Raw genomic sequence first — 15,442 nt, 5'->3', positions numbered from 1 at the left:
GGACACACACACATTTTACACTGTACATTGGAATACTGACAAAGCCTTACTTGGTCATTTACTGTACAACTAGGTTAGGACATTTGTAGGGGCCAGTTTCGAATTGCAGTCTCACGTAGGTGGTACTTCCTGTGTTGAAACACGTGTACTTCCTCTGTATGACAAGAGCCAGAAGCTTAGAATCATCTAACTGCTAACAGTGAGTGCAACTTGAACAGTAAGTAAACTTGAGTAAATCTGTTTTATACATCTTAAATCTTAATTCAGCCTGGTTTCACTGACTGGGTGACTATACTGTACGACAAATCAGCAGGTTACAACTCTTTCAGCTGAGTAACAATGTTCATCAAATAGTGTTGAAACTTGGGTGCTGCAGTGTTGAGTGCATAGTAGTAGAGACATATTAGCAGGCCCGGACTGGCCATCGGGAGCACCGGGAGTTTTCCCGGTGGCCTGGCCTGCACATATAAAAAAAAAAATTATATATACATTTTTTTGATAATAATAATAATAATAATAATAATAATAATCTGATCAGACACAAGGGTTAAGTTGTTGTTCCCTTTCTAATTTCCTCAAAAACATCTAGTCTAGTTAATGTGATCAATATTATTTGACAATTGATGCTTTTTGTTGGAAATTTCAGTCAGTGAGCTCATACTTTGAGCTCATTTAATAGTTAAAATTATTGAGACAACGCAATCTTCTGTCTTTGTTGTGCATGCATGCATGTGCTCACCACACGCGATACATGTGTCACTATTCTGGCAGTGGCTACTGTTATTATAGTATTGTAATGAAAGGTCTGTTATTTAATGTTTGTGTAAAGGGCTATTTTAACTGTTGATGGGTAGTGCATCAGTAAAGTGAATATGGTATTGTGCTCTTGCTCTGTTTGAATAGGTGGAGAGAGTGGTTAACTGTATTATAATAGTAAATAGAAAAATATGTTGTGCTCTTGCTTTTTTCTTTTTGAAGGTGGAGAGAGTACCATTGCTAGTGCCACAACCGTTTTATTTGAGGTTCATAACAGTACATTGTACTAAGCAATTGTTGGCTCATTAGTTAGTGATTCACATGCACTAAAATTCACCAGAATGCAGGAAATTAAGTCTTTGTAACAAAAAAATTCCGGGTGGCCTGATTGGGGCTATATTTCGCGCTATATCTCCCGGTATGAATTATTTCCCCAGTCCGGCCCTGCATATTAGTATAGTAGGTAGTAATATAGGCAAGGGGAAGATTATTGAGTGGAAAAGTGCATGATAGTAGAAGGTAGACAGTATGAAGGAAAATAGTGATACTTCCTGTGTTGAAACTCACTCTGTATGACAACAGCCAGAAGGTTAGAATAATCTAACTGAGAACAGTGAGTGCAACTTGAATGAATGAAAACTTTATTTAACAGATTGCAGAATGGGTACAATACAGTACGGCTCAATACTCACAATTGTTAAGGGGATGCAGACCTGAAAAAGACGTTTGTCTTGTTTCCATCAGGGTCCCCCATTTTCAATTAATTTAGACATTTATGACATACACAACATACATGACATTTATGGCATAGGGACATATAGGTATTTAGTACTGATACATTTGTGACATAAACGGTATTCAAATATACAGTACTGTTACCCCTAGATCCTGACAGAGTATATACATATGATGGGGAGGGGACTGTACATTAGGAGGGGGTGGGTGGGTGGGAGAGAAATATCCATACGGCGGGGAGGGAATATATACATGCGGTGGGGAGGAGACTGTCTATTAGGAGGTGGTGGGGGTTTTGGGCATTTCCGGTGGCCAGTTTCGAATTGCAGCCTCCCGTAGGTGCTCTTTAAGAGCAGTTTTGAATGTGGGTAGGGATTCACATTCACATTCCTTACACAGTGAGTAAGCTTGAGTAAATCTGTTTTGTAAATCTTATTTATCTTAATTCAGCCTGGTTTCACTGACCTGAAACTGGGGGCGTGTAAAAACTGCCATCTGCCTTTTGTTCTGCTAATTGAGTTATTAACCTCATAAGCCCTATAGCGATATTATTCTCAGAAAATTCGCCTAAAATTACATACGTAAGTAAATGGAAGATTGCTCCAGTTCTTGGTATCTCTGGACATCTATGGATCTCATGGAATGTATTCCCAGTGTCAGAAATATTAGGTCTGTTACTACTTACTGCCTGTTACAGTAACCACTACACCTCTAATATCGCATACATTACCCAGCATTCAGAGCGACAGAACGACAACGTGTGACGTTACGCAATTTTGTTTCCAAAGGTTGTGTACACGGACTCTACAGCTAGGTTTCTGGAACATAATGTTATTGTACATTGAAGCGGTGACTGGATGAAGGAATGTCAGCTGGGAAGAAGAAATAATCAAGGTAAACAACAGGCATTGCTTTTAGGAATAGAGTGTATTATGTTTGACTTATTGGTTGAATATATTTAGGAATTTTATGAGACCATACTCCAAATGTAAGCCCAATCCCCAGTACGCCTATTATTTGTTATTGTATTGGATTTAAGGAATTGGGTTCGCTATAAATGAATAGATAAATTGAAAGATTGTAACGCTAATGGCAAATGCGGTCATAAAAATGTAGGCCTATGTGAATTCGTCCTCGTTAGTGTAGCTGTCTTGATCTTTTTGTGGATACTTGGTATACCGGTAATCAGCCTATGTGTGCAGACTCTGATCCGTTTGACAGAACCGGTTATCCAGTGTGAGATGAGACCGCAAAATATTCATACTATCTGTAACAAGCTAGATCAAGAGCTACCCATGTCTTGATCTGGATACAGATAGCCATAAACACACTTCTAATGAATGACATGAGAAAAAAGTAATATGATGCTATATCCAAGCAGCTAACAATCAACCAATAAGGTACACTTTGATTTAATCATCATCTCTGCACAGGCTACACTTAAACTACAACTCAACTTCAAACAGATCTATTTCTCAAGTTTATTCTCACTGTCCTTTCCCTTTCACTCATCTCTGATTGTCCTCCTTCTCTCCAAACATAATATATTATAATATCTATATGTTTGAGCAGAGGCGTCCCTTGCCTTTGGCTTTGGGGAAAGAAATTACTTTGCAGCCCCTTTTCAATCACCACCCATACCAACCCCCTCGCCACCCAACCCTTCATTGGTTTTATGATAGTAATTAAAGACAATTTAAGATTATTATCCATTTACTGAATGAATGAATGAATGAATGAATGAAAACTGTATTTAACAGATTGCAGAATGGGTACAATACAGTACGGCTCAATACATACAATTGTTAAGGGGATGCAGACCTGAGAAAGACGTTTGTCTTGTTTCCATCAGGGTCCCCCATTTTCAATTCATATAGACATTTATGACATACACAACATACATGACATTTATGGCATAGGGACATATATATAGGTATTTAGTACTGATACATTTGTGACATAAACGGTATTCAAATATACAGTAGGCCTACTGTTACCCCTAGATCCTGACAGAGTATATACATATGATGGGGAGGGGACTGTACATTAGGAGGGGGTGGGTGGGTGGGAGGGAAATATACATACGGCGGGGAGGGAATATATACATGCGGTGGGGAGGAGACTGTCTATTAGGAGGTGGTGGGGGTTTTGGGCATTTACGGTGGCCAGTTTCGAATGGCAGCCTCCCGTAGGTGCTCTTTAAGAGCGGTTTTGAATGTGGGCAGGGATTCACATTCCTTTACAGCTTTGGGTAGGGCGTTCCACATTGTTGTGGCATAATTGCGAAACGTGTTTAGTCCCTTGTTTGAGCCGAGCTGAGATACTTAAAAGACAGTAGACACATTACTTGCATGTCTTGTAGTAGGACAGGTCGGACTTGACTATGTGTTTGACACTCACAATCTCTCTCTCTCTCTCTCTCTCTCTCTCTCTCTCTCTCTCTCTCTCTCTCTCTCTCTCTCTCTCTCTCTCTCTCTCTCTCTCTCTCTCTCTCTCTCTCTCTCTCTCTCTCCTCTCTCTAGTCTAGCATCATGAGCTGGTGACAGCATCACTATGAGTGGTGTTGCGCTGGGTATAGAGATAGTGGTGGTCCTCTTCTTGGCGTTGTTCCTGCTACATCGCTATGGAGACTTCCAGAAGCAGCAGCCCATGGTTCTGTTTGGAACCCTGCTGGCCTGGTACCTCTGCTTCCTCATCCTATTCATACTGCCTCTGGACGTCAGCACGGTAGGATTCTGCTGTGTGTGTGCGTACACGTACACATGTATAATCTTGTAATATCACATGTGAATCAATGGATAGGCCTACTCCCTCTTTCTATTTCACTAACTGTGTGTGTGTGTGTGTGTGTGTGTGTGCGTGCGTGTGTGTGTGTGCACACACTGCACATGTGCTTATGTTTGTGTGTATGTGTGTGTGTGTTTGTTTGTTGATTCTCTTTCAGACCATCTTCAATCAGTGTAAACTAGATAATGCAGAGCATCTTACTCCAGTCACCAATCAGACTGGACGCAACCGTTCAACCATCAGGTAATTTATTTATTAAACATATTTATTTAGCATTTTAGTTACTAGATATTCCATTTGGCTTAGTGTCTTTTTCTTCCTATAGTACTGTATTAGTTTAGGTAACTTCAATGGAACTGAACCCCTCAGACAATTAACAGTTGATGACATGTTCTAACCCCTGAAGAAAAAACACAAAGTCTGCTTAATTTGTTGTATTTAGCTAATTATTTTACCACTTTTTAGAACTATTCAGTGTCTTCCTCATTAAACCCAATGCACCTGTGCACTGTAACTAAGGTTACACCCAGGTTCACAGAGTAGAGGTCAGACACATTCATGCCAAACACAAAATACCCAAAATAGGGAGAAAAGCCATGTAAAGAATAACTTAATCGTATCATGAATTACCTGCGATTCAGATACATTTGATATCTGCTGTCCAACAATGTGGTTACCATGTACTTTAAATGTCAAAGATCTGTCAAGGAACAATAACATGCTAAACAATACATTTAACTAAATGTAAATGTAAAATAATAATATGTAACTTTTTCCACTGTTTTGTTTTATTTAACATTTCTCTAGATAATATTGTCTGTTGAATGAAATGGTCAACTGTCTTGGAATTAATCTATCATGTTCCTGAATTTGAGTTAAAAGACACACAGCCATGTGCTTGCAGGATTGAGTTTATTGACATGCCTGTTTCATGTGTGGACTACTGAAGGTGTGTCCTTGCACGCCGCCACATACACTGTGGTCTGAGTTGGAGGTTACTGTGTCACTTTCACAACAGTCAATAGAGTTACGTCCATAAAGTTATGCCATGAGTCAGGAAGAAGGATGCAAAGGTTCTGTCTATATGCCATATGCCCAAGGAGGCCCCTTTATAATTTTTTTTTTTTTTAAACTTTGACCAGTCAGCTGGTTCTTTTAGCGTTTATCGCTTTTTCATCGCATTCATACTTGGTCAAGTTCGACCGACAGAAGCAGGCTGAAAGGGTTCAGATGGGGGGGAAAGACACTCTGGGAAAGGCACGGCTGCCGTCCGGGATTCAAACGCGCTCAGCCCCAGATCCGTGACGAGCACGGTTGTCCACGGCGCTGAAATAGCACTCGCGGTACGTGGTGAGCTACTGGAGCTCCCCACCCCTTTATAACCTTTATATGGTTTGATATACCTTGTGTGTGTGTTACAGTATAACCAAGGTGTGTGAGCAGCCATGGAGCTATATCCCAGATGGCATCCTCCCTGTGTTCTGGAGAGTGGTTTACTGGACCTCACAGTGTCTCACCTGGTGAGATACCCCCCCCCCCCCACACACAAACAACTGCGTATAACAGGATGTTGTGAATAAAGACCATGTTCAGTGAATGTACTGTACTCTAATTAAAGTGAAGAAAAACTCACTCACTCTCTCATTTTGGTAGCAGTTTCATTTGTCTATAATATTCACCATTCCAAGCCACATGCTCATGGGCACTGACCCCAGATCAGCACTCCTATTTTGGGAAGCTGGGCCATTGTCTCAGGCGTATGTGTCTTTTAACGCGTTATGTGCATGTGTATATATCTACACATAGGCTTCTGCTGCCCTTCATGCAGTCCTATGCACGGTCAGGGGCCTTCTCCAGGATAGGGAAGACAAAAACAGCCCTGATAGAAAATGCCATCTACTACGGCACCTACCTCCTCATCTTCATCTCGCTGCTGATCTATGTGGCCTGTCACCCACAGTGGTCACTTACATGGTAAGTAGGCAAACACCAGTTTGATTAACATAAACAATACCTTACTTTTGAGTTGTATACTGAAAGCCATGCATGATCAGGATAAACGATGAAATAATCTTTTAAAACACTTGACCTTTCATACCCTTTACCCAGGAGGGACCTCCAGACCATAGGGATTACAGCTGCCAATACCTGGGGTCTCTTCCTGCTGGTGCTGTTGCTAGGCTACGGCCTGGTGGAGATCCCGCGCTCCTATTGGCGCTCTTCCCACCATGGTTACCTACTGGCTAAGACTTACTTCAAAGTAGCCAAGATGGCCACTGAGAAGGCAGAGGCAGAGGTTAATCTAGAAGATGTCATGGAGGTGAGAGGTGTTCTTTTGATTGTATCTGCAGTAGGGCTGCAACTAATGACTAATTTGGTAGTCGACTAATCTGCCGATTATTTTTTCGATTAGTCGACTAATCGAAAACCAATGTAAAAAAAAAAAAAAAAAAAAAAAATGATTTATTTATTTATTTTTTTATTACCTATCTTTGTGAAAGTGGCTTCTCAGCTCTGGTCCAGCTGAAGACAGAGCGGAGGAACAGATTGGACATTGAGCATGACCTCAGAGTTGCTTGTCTACCATCACCCCAGACTTTGAGACTCTTGTCAGGACCAAACAACAACATCATAACATGATGATCCCATAGCAAATTAAAATAATGACTCATGAAACATTTGAATTTGGATCTTTAAGCCACTTTAAATGAAAATGTATTTGAAGAACAATACAGCAATCACTCATAACAAGATAAATAAATTAAATAATACAAATTAAAGTGGAAGTGTACTTTAAATAACTTTTGTTTGCTGTGTGTGAGAGGAGTCCGTGTGTGTGTGTATGTGTGTGTGTCTTACTCTGATCGCTGTGTGAGTGAGAGGAGTGTGTGTACTGTGTAATTTGTGTGTGTCTTACTCTGATCGCTGTGTGAGTGAGAGGTGTGTACTGTGTAATTTGTGTATGTGTGTGTGTCTTACTCTGATCGCTGTGTGTGAGTGAGAGGAGTGTGAATGTGTGTGTGTCTTACTCTGATCGCTGTGTGTGAGAGAGAGGAGTGTGAATGTGTGTGTGTCTTACTCTGATCGCTGTGTGTGAGTGAGAGGAGTGTGTATGTGTGTGTGTCTTACTCTGATCGCTGTGTGTGAGTGAGAGGAGTGTGTATGTGTGTGTCTTACTCTGATCGCTGTGTGTGAGTGAGAGGAGTGCATGTGTAATGTATTGTGTGTCTAGTCTGATCATCATCTCCTGCAGGGGAACAATGTTTTCAATGTCCAAAATTTGCTATGGGATCATCATGTTATGATGTTGTCTGGAACCCTGAGAAGCCACTCTCACAAAGATAGGTAGTGCACAAAAGAAAAAGAAAAATTAATTTTTTTTTTTTTTTTAATGACTAATCGACGCAACAATTTCTCGTCTACGATTTTTTATAATCGACATCGTCGATTATGTCGACTAATCGTTGCAGCCCTAATCTGCAGCAACTATTCGGCTGCACGGGTGTATTTCTCTCTCCTCTTTCAACCATTTGTGTTGAGAATTATAGCAGATCTATGGAATTTTATATCAATTAATGCATGTAGTACCTTTCTAGAATTCTGTAAGCTTTAGCCTCTTGGGATTTAGATATGGCAAAGTTTCATATACAGAGATAGTTCCATGTTAGATTAGATTAAAATGTATTGTCATTATACAGCACAAGTACAGTACAATGAAAATAAGAAACGTATTTAACAGTAAAGTGCAATAGTAATATACAATGTACAGGTGATTAAACTGGATATAAAATATATACATTAGTACTACTGGGTGTAGTGCCAATCGGATGTATGTACAGAGTTGTTATACCAATATGTACAGTGATAGAGGTATAAAGACAGTATGGTCGTAGTCCTACTGGCCAGCAGCGTAACTAGTAAGAGTAGGTAAATGATATGTAAAGATATAGATATCGTATCTACAGATATGTAAAAGGATATGTGCAGGTATGTACAGACAGATGGATATAATATATATATATATATTATATATACACTGTATTTTTACTCTGGAAAAGTGAAAATGTTTCTCTTTCTCAGGAGGTCGCTGCTGTCCATTTATCTGTGACGTACAGCAATGGTCTGAGAAGGTGCGTGGACACCATTTTAACGAAGGTAAAAAGACCAGAACATTATTTTAGTCTATATTTATACATACTGTTTTAATTATATATTAGTAACCTTTTATAGAGCACTTATCCAAAACAAACATGACAAAGAGCTGTACAGCAATCCAAAACATGAAGAAAAAGATGAAAAGGAAAAGCAAGATGAAAGCCAGACAGCCGTTAAACAAGGGATAATGGTTTAAATGGTTCTGATCCTATTGTACTTTCTTCCAGTGTCCTGTGGAGTACCAGGAGCCGCTGGGGAGAGATGTGGAGAGCTTGGCTGGGGAAAACCAACAGAATGTCTCTCCCACCAAATGGAGCCTCATCAAGCTTCATAAGCAGGTATCTCGCACTCCCAACACACATGTCAGTCATATCAAATGGATTTGGTAGCACTACAGTATGACCACAACACCACTTACTGCCACACATCCTCTGTGTGTGTGCGTGTATACTGGTGATACCGGCATGTATGTGTGCATGTCGGTCTGTATTTGCTCACGTGTGTATATCTGCCAGTTTGTTCTTTTGTATCTCTATATGTATATTTGTGCGTTTTATTTTCACTATCATGCGTGTGTTACGCCAGGTGATCACTGCGGTCCAGAGACGAGGTCAGGCTCGGGTGCAGTGGTCTATCTTGTTGGAGCAGGCCTTTCATCTAGAGGATGTGGCTAAAAGCCAGGCCAGTCCAGCCCACCAGTTCATCCACAGCTTCCCCTCCGCACAGCAGCACAGCTGGCCCCGCAGGTACCTCTACACGCCTACTGTAGGTAAGTTAAACACAGAATGAGAATCTTTCAGCCCTTATTTAATCGGGTTGAGTAAGAGAACGCCAGTGGCATGGGGATTAATACACACACACACACACGCACACACACACACACACGCACACACATGCACATACTGTACATTCACTCCAGTAAACTTTACCAAGGCAAATAAAATGAACTCTGGCTGACTCTAAATGTCTAAAAGGGTTGTTGTTTTTTTTCTTTAGAAATACACTTATCTAATGTCTATAGTTTGTCTGTATCTCATTTACACGTTCCCACCATTATCAGACCATAGTCTGTCAGACACACAAACACTTAAGTGAATGACTGAATCAATGTGTAACCTCCTATTGTATATGTTCACGCTTTCAACACATCAGATGTTTCCTATTGAAACCATAGTGATAATGAATGGTCCAGGTTATATCTGTGAGTGAGTGAATTCCCGACCCCTTTCAACCACACTTAAAATAGGCTACATGTATTTTAAAATATCTTAAAAAGTGTTATTTATGTTTTATTGGAGGGAAAAACATATAGTACTAGGTAGGGTTTCCGCTAGCAAGTTTTTTGGCCGGCCAAATGTAAAATTTAACGGCCATAATACACGTGCATAAAAATTATTAGGGGAAGTCATCATCGGTCACAGGAGTCCTCAATAATGTTGAATGATGATCAATTTTGTGAATAAATTTGTTCTCTGATGTAAACTTTGCTGGCTTCAGACAATCTCACGTTAATACTGCTATCATTACGTTTGATTGATTGATTGAAAACCTTATTAACAGATTGCAGAATGGGTACAATACAGTACAGCTCAATACAACAACTGCTAAGAGGATGAAGACCAGAAAAATACTTTTGTCTTGTTTACATAAGGGTCCTCTATTTTCAATTCATAATGACATTTATGACATACAGATATATATCATGAGTGACATACATGACATACAGATATACAGTACTGTTACATTTATGACATACAAGATATACAAAAATACAGTACTGTTTAACAGAGATCCTAAAAGAAAATATATACATTCGAGGGGGAAGAAACTGTACATTAGGAGGGGGTTGGGTGGGTGGGTGGCTGTTTGATCGTTCAAATAGAGAAGGCATGTGTCAGTGGAGTGGGATGTTCTGAAGCCAGATTGGAATTCGTAGATTAGCTTTTTTTCCGCGAGGTAATTTTCGAAGACCTGTTAGTCTTCAGAATGTGACGTCACTGCCAGCTCTTTGCAGTGCAGGACAGGGCAGTAGTCTACTGTGCATTGTTTGAGGATATATGGCTTTCTCATCTCCCCTGGAAATGGCTGTTTGATTTATAATTTTTAGACTGAATTGATTAATTCCCGCAGAGAGCCTAAGAGGCTGCACATATTCATTATTTCACAAGGCAAGGCATTGTCACAAAAATGGCAACATGATACATGCATACTGTATATATATATTTCTATAAGATTATTTTATTTTATTTATTTTTTATCTCAGGGGGTCTAATGGATATAATAGTATAACAGTATAAAACATAATCTTTCTCATTTCTCTTTTCTGTGCGTGCGTTTGTGTGTGTCTGCCTGTGTATGTATGTCTGCAACCATGTATGTGTGGATTTGTACATCCGTGTGTGGTGTTGTCTCTCTCAGAGTGGTACTGGGAGTGTGTGTTGAGACAGTGGTTCTACAGGCTGCTGGCGTTGCTGCTGTGTCTCTTGTCAGTAGCCGTGGTCTGGTCAGAGTGTACCTTCTTCAGCACACACCCTGTCCTCTCCCTGTTCGCTGTCTTCATACAACTGGCTGAGGCTAATTATAACTACATCTATATAGAGGTAAACGCATACACACATGTACACTTACACACACATGTTTCAAGATGATTTATTGTTATATGCACAGTTAAACAGTTTGCTGTACAACTAAAACGTAGCTTGCTAGTCCGCCCTTCACACAGATCACACAATACTGAGCTGGAATGAGCAACTTAAATACAAGCAAATGCTAAAAATAAGATCTTAACTTATTTAAATATAAATACTAAAGTATTCTTAAAAAATATGAAGGTATTATACAAGGCACGAGTGAGTAACATTTACATTATTGCACGTTCACACACACGCACACACACACACACACACACACATGGAAACATGCACATGTGCACACACACACACACACACACACACACACACACACACACACACACACACACACAGCTGGGTCGCCTCACAAATTAACCTATGCTTAAGGTTACATTAGTACATGAGCTTAACATGAGGAGGATTAAACTGTAGAAAGTGAGGCCAGGAAGTAGTCAAATCTTTTTATTATTATATACAAAAAAAACATCCCCAGCTTCTTATTCCTTTCACAATGTTTGGTGGAGTTTACATCAGACACAGTGGCCACAGCCTTGTGTAATGTGTTGCCTCGTATAGAAGACTATCCCCGGACAGATACACATGTTCTCTCCCTGGCAGCCAGGGCCTGGCTACCTTCACGCCAGCAGGTTTAGTCCATTGGGCAAGGTACAGCAGCTTGCTGACAGTTGTCGCATGTTGCTTCTCCCCACCAGATGGCGTGCTTCGCCATCATGGCCTTCCTGTGTGTGTGCGTCTACTCCACGGTGTTCAGGATACGGGTCTTCAACTACTACTACCTGGTCCCTCGGCACCAGACGGACGCTTACAGCCTGCAGTTCAGCGGCATGTAGGTCCACCACTCTGCTCCCAACATCTCATCTGTTCATATCCTGTTACGGTTTGATTGTCACGGATAGACAGGGCCGCCTGGGAGACAGTTGATAAGAAAAGGGTAAAAAACAAAGTGCTTCAGCACAGCAGGGCGACAGTGGCTCGGGAGGTAGAGCAGTCGTCTGGTAATCCGGAGGTTCTCGGTTCGATTCCCGCTCCTGGGTAGTGTGTGGGAGTGTCCTTGAGCAAGACACTTAAGCCCTAATTACTCCAGATGAGCAGGTTGGCACCTTGCATGTTCGCCTCTGCCGTCGGTGTGTGAGTGAATGGGTAAAATGTGAAGAACAAATTGTAAAGCGCTTTGGATAAAAGCGATATATAAATGCAGCCATTTACCATTTAGCAGTATTTTACATGTTATTGTTTAGTACTGTCAGAGCCATAGGCCTTTCTTATATACTCCACAGCAGTGTTTTAGATGTTTTGTACTGTCAGAGCCATAGGCCTTTCTTATATACTCCACAGCAGTGTTTTAGATGTTTTGTACTGTCAGAGCCATAGGCCTTTCTTATATACTCCACCAACAAGTTATATGAGTTTGCTTCCCACTCCCTTTGGGTGTTCTTCTTGATTTCACAGAGAGTGCAGGCATTATTAGAGAGGTGCAGAGTAGAGGAGCACTGTTTGAGGATTACGTTAATGGATTTGATCCTGGGCTTAGGGAGCAAGTAGTTTCACTGGCACTTGTTGTGCTGCTGCTGCTGTTTTTGTAGCTGTTTTTGTAGCTGTTGTTGTTTTGCAGGTTGTTCTGCCGTCTGACTCCTCCTCTGTGTCTTAACTTCCTGGGTCTGATTCACATGGACTCTGCCATCTCACACAAGGACAGAATACAGACCTCCTACACCTCAGTGAGTCACACACACACACACACACACACACACACACATACACATACACATACACATACACACACATGTGCGCATTGTGCCTGAGTCTATATTCTGACTATTGCTTCAAGGACATACAGGCTAAGGCTATAAAAACATAGCGGCTGGGTGGCGCAGCGGACTAAGCGCTCGTCACCAACGCGAGAGACACTGGTATCGAATCCGGCTGTCAGCGTTGCCTCCGGCTTGGTCGGCCGTCATACAGGCTCAATTGGCAGAGTCAGCGGGAGGGAAGCCGGTGGGTGTGTCCGGGCAGTGATGCAGTGGTGGTCCCACGCCGTCCTAGCAGTTTTTTCTGAGCAGAAGTACGCGCACGGATGTGCACGCGCGTGCACACAAAAATGCGTTCACAACTTTCACTCTCGTCGCGCCGTGCGCCAAGTACCCGGCACTTATCTATCACCTAGACTTTGCATAATAATAGGATACCAATAACATAACAAAGAACGAGAAGTGCAAAACCAAAATACAAGCCCTGTGGGGGTTTGCTTGATCTGTAGAGCTCTCACTATGTGACAAATGGTCCCGACTGGAAGGCTGAGGCATTAAGTTGTGCTTCAGAAGGAAACTGTCCTTCTGTAAACTAAGTTACATTGTTAATTTAGTTTGTATTTACTTTTCTAGTTTAAGTCAATTCAATTAAAGAAATTGTAACTACAATATTGTATCTACAATTACATTTAAAACATTGTTTGTTTTTCAACCATATCTGTTGACAATATAATTTCTTTATATATTGAAGGCTACATCCTGCTACCTTTTTCAGCTTCTCTATTTCAAGGCAATATTTACAAAAACTAAACTAAAACTAGTAATTTCCTATACAAACATGTTTCCTACTATTTATGCATAATTTTTTATTGATCTTTTTCCCCCTCCTTTTTCCTCAGTTTTTTCTCCCATCCCAATGTTAGTCGTTATGCCAATTCCCAATCCCCTTCCTGGTCGCTGCGCACCTACCCCCCACAGTCGGTCTGGGAGAGTGGAGGCTATCACGTGCTTCCTCCGACACACGTGTAGCCAATCAACCGCTTCTTTTCACATGGCAGCGCGGACTCTCACTGAGAGGGTGTAACGTGTGGAAGGATCACACTACCCCCCTTAGATCCTATCCTCGCTTAGCAGGCGCCCCGACCGAACTGTAGGAGTCGCTGTTTACAACGACCAGGACCCACCCACCAGCTTTCCCACCCCTAACACTGCCAATTGTGTTAGTATGAACGACCAGCCAAGCTGATAGCAATGTGGAGAGCTGGGCTCGAACCCAGCGTCTCCTGCATTGGTGGTGAGCGCCTTGCCCACTACACCACCTAGCCGCCCCACTATTTATGCATAATAATCATCTGTTCTGTGCGCACGCGAGGGAACACGTGGCGTCCAGGCAGTTCTGATATTACGACTGCACCACTGGGTCCGGGTCGTTGTAAACAGCGACTCCTACAGTTCGGTCGGGGCGCCTGCACAGCAAGGGAAGGATCTGGAGGGAGGTAGTGTGACCTTCCACACGTTACACTCTCCCAGTGAGAGTCCGCGCTGCCAGGTGAAAAGAAGTGGTGGGCTGGGTACACATAAATCGGACACATGTGTCGGAGGAAGCATGTGATAGTCTCCGCCCTCCCAGACCGACGGTAGGGGGTAGAGTGCGCAACGACCAGGAAGGGGATTGGGAATTGGCATAACGACTAACATTGGGAGGGGAGAAAAACAGAAAAAGAAGGGGGGGAAAAAGATGTAAAAAAGAATAAAAATAAATAACGTAGATATCTAAATCAGCGGGTCTCAAACTACGGGTTGCGTTTTTTAATTAAATTTGTTTATGTTCTGGCAACATATTTTGGCTAAATATGCCTTGTTTTATAAATGTGTATTGATAACATAGTGCTGTAATAAAATGTTCTAATAAATATGCATGATCAAGTTCAACAACGTGTGCTGTGGGGTTGCCAAAAGAAATCATAAATAAAATGGGGTCGTGGTATAAAAAAGTTTGAGAACCCCTGATCTAATTCAAAGTCGGTTTGCTTGAAGACCAAAAGACTTGATTGACTGGAACACTGGAAAGTAATATCTCCTTCCCTTCCTTCCTTCCTCTCTCTAAACCCCCCTCTCTCTCCAAATCTCCCTCTCCATGTCTCTCTAACCCCCCCCCTCTCTACCCCCCTCTCTCTAAACCCCTCTCTCTCTCCCTCCCTCTCTCCACCAGATCATGGGCTCGATGCACCTGCTATCCGCCATCTCTGATGGTTTCTATATCTACTATCCTATGCTGATACTGCTGCTTTGCTTTGCTACTTATTATAGGTCAGTCAGTCAACGTTATAAAAATGATCAAATGACATTATAATAAAACAAATAAATAGAGAATTATAAATTGTATATTGTACATACATTTACATAATTTACCCATACAGTATATAACATTGTTTTTCCATTTGTGTGTGTGTAGCCTGGGCTCTCGCTGTCTGAACCTGCTGGGCTTCCATCAGTACATAACAGACGATGACCTGACCTCTGACCTGGTGGATGAGGGCAGGGAGTCCATCAGACGAGGTAGAATGATGCATTCATGCATTCATTTGTTAACGAATTAACTTATTCTAG

General features: G+C 41.6%; 1 protein-coding gene across 4 annotated transcripts in view; it reads left to right on the top strand.

Annotated features, from left to right (window-relative positions):
* Positions 1-2,286: 2,286 nt before the first annotated feature.
* LOC311241200 (G-protein coupled receptor-associated protein LMBRD2B-like) overlaps positions 2,287-15,442 on the top strand; it is a 28,593-nt gene continuing 15,437 nt past the window's right edge. For 2 of the 4 annotated variants that reach the window (XM_084329943.1, XM_084329940.1), the window contains exons 1-14: positions 2,287-2,385; positions 4,014-4,218; positions 4,436-4,521; positions 5,700-5,798; positions 6,085-6,252; positions 6,388-6,598; positions 8,359-8,433; positions 8,661-8,771; positions 9,019-9,202; positions 10,852-11,033; positions 11,777-11,910; positions 12,697-12,802; positions 15,045-15,142; positions 15,288-15,391. In XM_084329943.1, the coding sequence (XP_084186069.1) occupies positions 4,045-4,218; positions 4,436-4,521; positions 5,700-5,798; positions 6,085-6,252; positions 6,388-6,598; positions 8,359-8,433; positions 8,661-8,771; positions 9,019-9,202; positions 10,852-11,033; positions 11,777-11,910; positions 12,697-12,802; positions 15,045-15,142; positions 15,288-15,391 (1,732 nt within the window). In that variant the 5' untranslated portion in view covers positions 2,287-2,385; positions 4,014-4,044. The remainder of the gene's footprint in view (positions 2,386-4,013; positions 4,219-4,435; positions 4,522-5,699; positions 5,799-6,084; positions 6,253-6,387; positions 6,599-8,358; positions 8,434-8,660; positions 8,772-9,018; positions 9,203-10,851; positions 11,034-11,776; positions 11,911-12,696; positions 12,803-15,044; positions 15,143-15,287; positions 15,392-15,442) is intronic. The other 2 variants (XM_084329941.1, XM_084329942.1) reach the window with 2 other exon arrangements.

The sequence above is a fragment of the Notolepis coatsorum genome (genome assembly GCF_963971535.1).
Source record: "Notolepis coatsorum genome assembly, chromosome: 1".
Lineage (NCBI taxonomy): Eukaryota > Metazoa > Chordata > Actinopteri > Aulopiformes > Paralepididae > Notolepis > Notolepis coatsorum.
This window is presented reverse-complemented; position numbering and strand designations above follow the sequence as displayed.